Raw genomic sequence first — 9,495 nt, forward strand, 5'->3', positions numbered from 1 at the left:
GTTTATGGCCGTTCACGAAACTGAAAAACTAGAGCTTTGTTCATCCAGAATGAAGGCCTCAGCAACTGTCAGGACGTGAGGACACACATATGAGTCCACAATGGGGCAAAAAAGGCTCTTACACCGAACTGCCATGTGCCCAGATTACCAGGCTGCCTTGGTTCCCCAGAGATAGAATGACCACGCTGTGAAGTAATGATCAACTTCTGCCAATGCCACGGGCTTTTCATTATGCCTGTCTGTAGTTCCAGTACTGGCTGGATGTTGTTCCTGTCAAAATCAGCCTTTTCATATATGGATGGCTTAATGGGGATGACCTTTGTGATATTAATTGGTCTTTGAAACACCCTAGATAAATCCTTACCAAGACTGCATACTGCATACTAATGGTCAGATTGCATGATTGAGGACACAAAAAGGGATCAATAAAATACTGTCAAGGAACTTTACATGTAAACTAGGAAATGAAGTCTACCAAAGGCTTTTCCAAGAGATTCCACGTATTTTCAAGTTTCCCCAAACTGCATCTAAAAAGAAACCCTGAAAATCTGGACCAAGCTTCATAGTTTAATATATGTACGATCTGAAGATGTGAGGTGGGGGGGGAACCCATTGGTACTAATTACCAATTGTGATGATGAACTGAAGCGATAAACAGTGAGTAGGCTCAGTTTGTAAATCTGGCAAAAGACTGTGGCAGAAGCTTAAGAGGGAATTGTTGCATTGGGTCAAGGACTAAAACTCAGGGTAAGAACACTGGGTTCACACTGTTTAAAAAAAAAAAATACACACCATAGTATAAATCCACACCACCTACTACAAAAATGAATTCACACTACCCATGGAAGGAGGTGGGGGCAGAAGGGAGAAACAGTCAAGTTCCTGATCTTGGGCAAGTCTTTCAAGCACCTGTGACCACAGTCCCCTCGTCCATCAGATGAGGAACAAGGCAGCAAGGTACCTTCCGCTCTGGCTGTGATTCAGAGTCACCAGGGAGCTGGAGCCCAGGCAGCTGGACTGACCAAGGTCTAGAGCTGATCCTCACGGGCATCAAGTTGAGGACCTCTGGGCGTGAGAAATAATCTCCCAACCCCCCAATATGATATATTTTTCAAAAGGTGGTGAGATACTGGGGCTAAAAATATGATCCATTATTCATAATTTTTTTTAATGTAGATAACTGCATGACCGAAGGGGGAAAAATATGTATTGTGAAATACCCACCTTCAGTCATACAAAATACAAGCCTTTCTACTCCCATTTATAGTAGTTTCTCTCACTCCGATCTTTGCATTAATTTGATTTTTCTTGACCATGGCAAACAGGAGGAACAATTTTTGTCATTAATGTAAGATTCAAATGACAGGCCTAATTTAACATCCCATGAGACTAGGGAGGCTCTCTTCCCACACAGAATGTTACATTGTATCACAATGCTGCCATTCACATCATACTCAACCCCACGAGCATCTCACACCCTGCAGTGCAATCTCCTTCCAAACCCTAAAAAGATCAATCTTTTGCCAGGAACTAAACCTTTTCCCTTAAAATAGACAGACAGACTGAATAGAAGCAAAAGGCCTGAATAAGAGAAGTCTGTCTGAATAGACATTTCCAATTCAGATAGATGGCCAAAAACTGCCTCATTTTTAACACTACCTTCCTATCCTAAAATTAGACACTTTTTTCCTCTCCAATGATTCAAGTTTGATTTGAAGTCTAAAATGCTGAGGCAGGAGGGGGAATCCACACAACAATAGCTTAATATCAGAAATAAAATATATTAAACTTACCCTACTTGATTCTCCCGAGTTCCATTCATTAACAGACATTTAAGGACTTCCCTGGTGGCGCAGTGGTTAAGAATCTGCCTGCCAATGCAGAGGACATGGGTTCGAGCCCTGGTCTGGGAAGATCCCACACACAACTAGGCCCGTGCGCCACAACTACTGAGTCTGCGCTCTAGAACCCGCGAGCCACAACTACTGAGCCTGCATGCCACAACTACTGAAGCCCGCGGGCCTAGAGCCCATGCTCCACAATAAGAGAAGCCACCGCAATGAGAAGCCTACACACTGCAAGAAAGAGTAACCCCCACTCACTGCAACTAGAGAAAAGCCCACGCGCAGCAAGGAAGACCCAACACAGCCAAAAATAAATTAATTAAGAAAAAAACCAAAACAGGCATTTAAGAGTGAAGACAAAGGGAACACAAATTTATTGGGTGTCTACTCAAAACCCAGCAAGGTACCGTTAGCATCTCCATATTACAGAAGAGGCTCAGGGAGGTAGGTTAATTGACAAAATCATAGCAGAGAGTGAAACCCACCTCAGTCTGGCTCTGAAGGTCTGCACCCTTCATTGCCTCAATTTCTCTAGACAGAACTCTTAGAGCAAGAAACTATGTAAGTACAGATAGCTCATTGAGCCTAAGGAGACAAAGAACAAATTTGAAATTTATTTTTCTTTTTACTGCCTTGCCACAATCCAATCACTTCAGTGAACACACAGAAAACATACCCCAAATGGCCAACTGGTTTCTCCTAATTCTCAAGAAGATACTAAGTGCAGTATTTTTAATTAAAGTATTAACCAGATGCTCTGAGAGAAGCAATAGCACGAACAAAAGAATGAAAAGGAAGGAAGTATGCACCTCTAAAACCCAATTTACACCCACCATCAGGCATGCACTGGGGTAGTTCCAGCACTGACTGCCTCAACACCACCAGGCTAAGCCTGCTGCATTTGGTCTTGGTAAATCATCCCAAACCAAATGTGCTCCCTGGCCATCTGCCCTGCTGAGAAGGCTGTGCGCCAGTCATCACTGTTTATTAGGGGGAAAGAACCTGGACAAGAATATTCTGCCCTCAGGAAAATGTTTCAAACACTCGGTTTACATCTGAGCAATTTTTTGGTAAGAGCTGGAATTGGGTGCCAGAAAGGCAGAGAGGAATTACCCCTGTACTTCACGTTATTTTAACATAGGCAACAAAGGTGTAAATAATAACCAGAGAAACCCACTGACCTCAGGATCTTTCCAGTTAACGTCAATAAAAATAATCTTTCATTCAGCAAATATCCAGTAGGCACTAGAGACCACTCTCGGTCTGCTTTCCATGTGAATTTCTCTCCCACATTCTGCCTTCTATGGGAAGGCGCCTTTCAGACGGTAGGTTCAAGTTCAAATCCAGTTCCTGGTAGCAGACAGGAGTGATGAATGTCTGATGAATGAGAGCAGGGACAATGTCTGCCTGTGAGGGCTAAGGAAGGTTTCATGGAGAATCCCAAAGGACAAGAGGGATTCACCAGGTGTAAGGGGAGCCGAGTAGTAAGCGCATCACAAGATCTTAAGGCTGGACAGTTCAGGGAGTGGCAATGGAGATGAAAACACAGGAAGGGGAGCAGTGAGAGATGAGACAGGCTGAAATCAGAGCTGTCCTCATCCACCACCACATTAAGTCTGAACTTTAACCACAGACAATGGGGTGGGAGACCACGAGAGGATTTAAACAGGTAATGACATGTTCCCTGATGAACCCTTTTTGATGTAGAACTAACTCAAATCTTTCCCTAATCCTTTCACATTTGTATTTTAATTTATATAACCAAACTACCAGTGAGGATGTGATTTAAGGTCTAAATAATTTCTAACTCATTATCAGTTTGGACTCCATTATGCATAAATTAAACTTCACCAAAATTAAAAACTTCTCTACTTCAAAGGACACCATCAAGAAAGTGAAAGGAGGGACTTCCCTGGTGGTGCAGTGGTTAAGTGTCCGCCTGCCAATTCAGGGGACATGAGTTTGATCCCTGGTCCAGGAAGATCCCACATGCCACGAAGCAACTAAGCCCATGCGCCACAACTACTGAGCCTGCACTCTAGAGCCCTCGAGCCACAACTACTGAAAGCCCAGGTACCTTGAGCCCGTGCTCTGCAACAAGAGAAGCCATTGCAATGAGAAGCACGTGCACCGCAAGGAAGAGTAGCCCCCGCTCGCTGCAACTAGAGAAAGCCCACGCGCAGCAACAAAGACCCAGTGCAGCCAAAAATAAATTAAATTAAATTAAAAAAGAAAAGAAAGTGAAAAGACAACTCAGGACTTCCCTGGTGGTGCAGTGGTTAAGAATCTGCCTGTCAATGCAGGGGACACAGGTTTGAGCCCTGATCCAGGAAGATCCCACATGCTACGGAGCACTAAGCCCGTGCGCCACAATTACTGAGCCTGCGCTCTAGACCCTGCGAGCCACAACTACTGAGCCCATGTGCCACAACTACTGAAGCCCACGCGCCTAGAGCCCGTGCTCTGCAACAAAGACAAGCCACCGCAATGAGAGGCCCGCACACCGTAACGAGGAGTGGCCCCCGCTCTCCACAACTAGAGAAAGCCCGTGCACAGCAGCAAAGACCCAGCATAGCCAAAAACAAACAAACAAATAAATTTATTTAAAAAAAAAAGATAACTCACAAACTGTAGAAAATGTTTGCAAGTCATATATCTGATAAGGCACTTGTATCTAGAATATATAAATAACTCATAACTCAACAACAAAAAGATAACCCAATTTTAAAAAGAGCAAAAGCATCTAAACAGAGGTTTCTCCAAAGAAAATATACAATTGTCCACTAATGACTTGAGAAGATGCTGGACATCATTAGCCATTAGGGAAATGCAAATCAAAACCACAATGAGATACCACTTCACACCCACTAGGATGGCTAGCATCAAACAGTCAGGGAATAACAAGTGTTGGCAAGGATGTAGAGAAACGGAAACCTTTATACACTGCTAGTGGGATTGTAAAATGGTGCAACTGCTTTGGAAAAGTCTGGCAGCGCCTCTAACAGTTAAACACAGAGTAACCAATATGACCCAGTAAGTCCCAAGAGAAAGCAAAACATATATCCACGCATAAACTTGGACACAAATGTTCACAGCAGCATTATTCATAATCGCCAAAATGGAGAAACACCCAAACATCCACCAACTGATGAATGGAAAAACAAAATGTGGTATATATCCATACAATGGAATATTTTTCAACCATTAGAAAAAGAATGAAGTACTTATACATGCTACAACATAGATAAACCTTGAATACACTATGCTTAATAAAAGACACAAAAGACCACATATTGCATGATTCCATTTATATGAAATGTCCAAAACAAGGGAAATCCATAGAGACAGAAAATAGATAAGTGGTTGCCTAGGGCAGGTGAGGGAGAAGAATTGGGGGGAGGGGGGCGGGGGACCGTTAATGGGTATGGGGTTTCTTTTGGAGGCAATGAAAATGTTCTAAAATTGTGGTGTGGGACATCCCTTGGGCACAGTGGTTAAGAATCTGCCTGCCAATACATGGGACACAGATTCGAGGCCTGGTCTGGGAAGATCCCACATGCCACGGAGCAACTAAGCCGTGTGCCACAAGTATTGAACCTGCACTCTAGAGCCCGCGAGCCGCAACTACTGAAGCCCGCACCTAGAGCCCGTGCTCCGCAGCAAGAGAAGCCACCACAATGAGAAGCCCGTGCACTACAAAGAAGAGTAGCCCCCTCTCTCCGCAGCTAGAGAAAGCGTGCACACAGCAATGAAGACCCAACGTAGCCAAAAATAAATAAATTTATTTTTAAAAATTAAAAAATAAAAAAAAATAAAATTGTGGTGATGACTGCACAACTCTGTGAATATACTAAAAACCACTGAATTGTACACTTTAAATGGGTGAACTGTATGGTATGTAAATTATATCTCAATAAAGTGGTTATAAAACAAAGAAGATTCCATTATGTGCCACTGAAATACAAAATAAGCTCTCAAAAGCAGTGTAGAATCTTGTTCACTCATTTTAAAGCATCTGAACTAGGGCAATGAAAACCCAGAGAGATTCTATTACTTAACATTCTAGGTACTAGGTCATACTGAAATATTCATGAGTATTTCCATGTTTTAATAAAGAAAAGGCATCTTAAGTTTAAAAAGACATACAAGTGTCAGAAAAGAGCTCTGACAGGAATAAGGTGACACTGGGAAGTCACCAAAAGGAAACAACAGGATTTGTACCCTGAATCTGAAAGTGGCACTCAAATTTATTATTGTTCCACCTCTGAAAAAAGAAGTCAAAGGTAAAACAACCTGGTTAATATAATGTTTCTAAAGCACCGTTTGTGACAAATCAAAGTATTAAGAAATAATTCGCCATCATACAGAATTTCCACACCCCCAGTGACATAACAAAGAACTGATCACTTATCCTTTTGAACGTTCTGTTTCATAGGCATCTGAGTGACTCTCCTCATGGTTGGAGTGAATCTCAAAAGTGACAGCTGCGTTAAGCATAAAACTTACATCAAAAAAATCCAAGTATTTAAAAAGTGTTGTATGTCATGTGTGAAGGAAGTCAAGAAGTACAAACTTCCAGTTATAAAATGAATTAAGTCATGGGATGTAATGGACAACACGGTGACTATAGTCAATAATAATGCAGTGCGTATTTGAAAGTTGCCAAGAGAATAAATCTTAAAAGTTCTCGTCACAAAATAAATAAAAGTAACTCTGTATGGTGACACACCGTAACTAGGCTTATTGTGGTGACCATTTCAGTGTATACAAATATCAGATCATTATGTTGTACACCTGAAACTAACATAATGTTACATGTCAATTATACCTCAATTTTTAAAAAATATAATGAAGTAGCACACACACCGAAAGTCCCGTCAACCCTGAATCTAATCCCAAATTATATATAAAGTAATAGACATAACTTCTGATTAGCACAATCTACAGGTAAAGTAACAAATGATCATGAAAAATTCAATACTTTGTGCAGTGATCTCTCATTGGTATGAGTCTATTAGAATCCATCAAGCTTTCATGTACCTTCCGCAAATAATGAAAAACAAATACGGACAGGGCACATTCCAGATTTGTCAAAAAGGTGTGTACCCAACCTTTATACCCAGTACACACGACATTTACCACAAAACATGGCACCTCAAGGCCTAATATACAATTCCCACTTTTATTTCACTTTCCCCCCCTATTTATTTATGCAACCTCTCAGACCCAAGAGTTACTATTAGGCTTCATATCCAAACATTGTGACTCTGAAATGTACCTCCAAGCCAAAAAAAAAAAAATTAGTTTCCTTAGTTTTCTGAAATATACAGAATCAAGTCCAAAATAGATTTTTCCCATTTCTTCAGTTTTATAGGGAATGAAGAGAGTGCAGTCATATAAACAGATATCTATTTGCCTTCACAACTGAACAGACGGTGCAAAGCAACTGCTTATACTTAATCATGTTTCTGTCTATTCTAGCAGGCCCTGGTGTCAGGAGAGCTCTGCCAGATAAGGACAATGAAATGCATTATTACACAGAGTGACTACGAGCCCTACAAGTACTGTTTGAGGATGTAATCCCGGGCAGGAAGGCTGCAGTGAGACGGCCTCATATTATATTTTGTGATAACTATTTGCAAAAGTAAACACATTCGCCACCGAGTACCAGTTTAAAAACACGCACTATATTCAATTCTGTTTTAATGTATTATAGGAAAGAAAGGCCTCTTGCTCTCCTGGGGGAGATGAGCGACTTGCAATTTGCTTCTCACACTGAATCCCACGTTTGCAACATGTAGAGCAAGGACTTCAGACACCACAAAACAAGGACAGCCTACATTAAGGCCAAATATAGGATGTGATTCTAAACCGCGATGCAGTAAAGCGTACGTTTCCTTTTCCAGCAATCAAAAACCCTTTGAACACTCCCAAAAAAGGACGGCAGGGCCAGCGCCTCCCTGCAAGAGGAAGCCCCTTTCTTCTCGGCTCTCCCCGCAGCCTGCCACTTCCCAACACATTCAAGTCATTTGAGAGACACAGAGCTGTGTGCGCGCGCCTGTGTGTACAGGCGGGAGAGGGCTCGGTCCCTGCATTTCCAACCTCTACGTCTGAGTTCATCCTCAGTCATTTAGGCGCAGCGGAGCCCCACCTGCACCTCGCTCCTTCTTACTGCGTCCCTCGCCAGCTGCTCCGCTCTTAGGCGAGCGTATCTCTGAATCACCCAGTTCACGCGGACGCTCCAGGCCCCCGACCCTGCAGCCTTCCTGCCCCATTCTTCCTCTCCCAACCCGCCCCCCCGCCCCTCCCCCGCCACTCCCAGCCCTCCGCTCCCAACGCCCGGCTCATCCTCCTCCCGAGTCGCCCCCACCCACATCACCCCAGCTTCAGCCCTGCCCCACCCTTCCCGACCCCCAACCCAGCTCTTCAGGGCCCAGAGCCGGCCTCGCACCCCAAAGCTGGCAACCCCCAGGCCGGACCACCGCCCTCGCCCCTCCCACGCAGGGACCAGCTCCCCCCGGCGCCACGTGAGCCCGGCCCCTAGCCACCCCCCACCCACTCGCTCCCCAGGGCGGCTCAAGTCCCGCCTCCCAGGCCTGGCGCCCCCCGGGCTCTGCGCCCTAGCCTCTAGCAGCCCCTCCCCACCCAAGACCCCACCCAAGCTGGCGGAGCCCTGACCCCTAAAATTCTTCCCGGGGCAGCCTCGTCCCCCCTCAGCTCCTCGCCCGGCCAGGGTTCCGGATCCCTAAAAGTCTCCCCAGGGCAGCCTCCTCCCCACAGGAACCTGGGCTCACTCTCCCCAGGCCGACCGGTTCGGTCCCCAACTCCCTGCCCCCCCGGATCCCAAGTCTCCCGCGGCAGCCCCTACCCCTATCCCATGTACACCGGCCAGGGCGGACCCCCGGCCCAAGGATCCGCGCCGCGCGCGCCCACCCAGCCCTGTCCGCTCCACCGGGCCCTGTCCCACGCCCCGCCCGCTCCTGTCAGCCGGCGCCGGCACACGCTTAAAGGACAGGTCCGTCCGCCCGTCCGGCTCGCTCCCAATCCGCCCCGCCGGGCGCGCGCAGCTCACCAGGGCTGAGGTGCCTGAGGCGCCGCTGCCGAAGTCCCCGCTGCAAAGCCCGGAGAAACCTCCAACCGCTACCGCCTCCCGCCTGGCACTGAGCGCCGCGCGGGGGAGGGGCGCGGACAGCCGCCCCCGCCCCCGCCGCTGCACGCAGGCCCCGCCCCCGCGCCGCACCGCGCCCAACCAGGGCCGCCAGGTTGCGGAGCACCACGCCCACTTCCGGGAGGGGAAGCCCGCTTCCCACCCGGCGTTCCACGCCTCACTCTTTCTAGCGTCCCCTCTGGTCGCGCCGAGGGATGCAGGAGTGCCGCGGAGGAAGGCGGTGCCCAAGTGCAAGCACCGCCCGCTAGTCCTCTGAGTGGCCGGAGGGCCAGGCCCACTGACCCCAAAGAACCAGGAGCGGTTACCTTAGAGCCCCGCCCACTGACCTGTTCGGCTCGGCAGGGCCACATCCCCCGGCTCCTCAAAAATTCCCCCAGAGTCCCTTAAAACCGTAACATCAGCTCCTCTGAACCCCGCCCATTGCCCCATCCAAACCCCTTGCCAGCCTCCTGGCTCCCTAAGCCCAGCTCCCCTCTCATTCCT

General features: G+C 46.7%; 1 protein-coding gene across 3 annotated transcripts in view; it reads right to left on the reverse strand.

Annotated features, from left to right (window-relative positions):
* CORO1C (coronin 1C) overlaps positions 1-9,495 on the reverse strand; it is an 83,984-nt gene extending 74,489 nt beyond the window's left edge. The window contains exon 1 of one of the 3 annotated variants that reach the window (XM_067700458.1): positions 9,339-9,495. In XM_067700458.1, the coding sequence (XP_067556559.1) occupies positions 9,339-9,441 (103 nt within the window). In that variant the 5' untranslated portion in view covers positions 9,442-9,495. Of the gene's footprint in view, positions 1-8,916; positions 9,042-9,338 lie in introns of those variants that run through there. The other 2 variants (XM_067700459.1, XM_067700461.1) reach the window with 2 other exon arrangements.

Source organism: Pseudorca crassidens, chromosome 12 (genome assembly GCF_039906515.1).
Source record: "Pseudorca crassidens isolate mPseCra1 chromosome 12, mPseCra1.hap1, whole genome shotgun sequence".
Taxonomy (NCBI): domain Eukaryota; kingdom Metazoa; phylum Chordata; class Mammalia; order Artiodactyla; family Delphinidae; genus Pseudorca; species Pseudorca crassidens.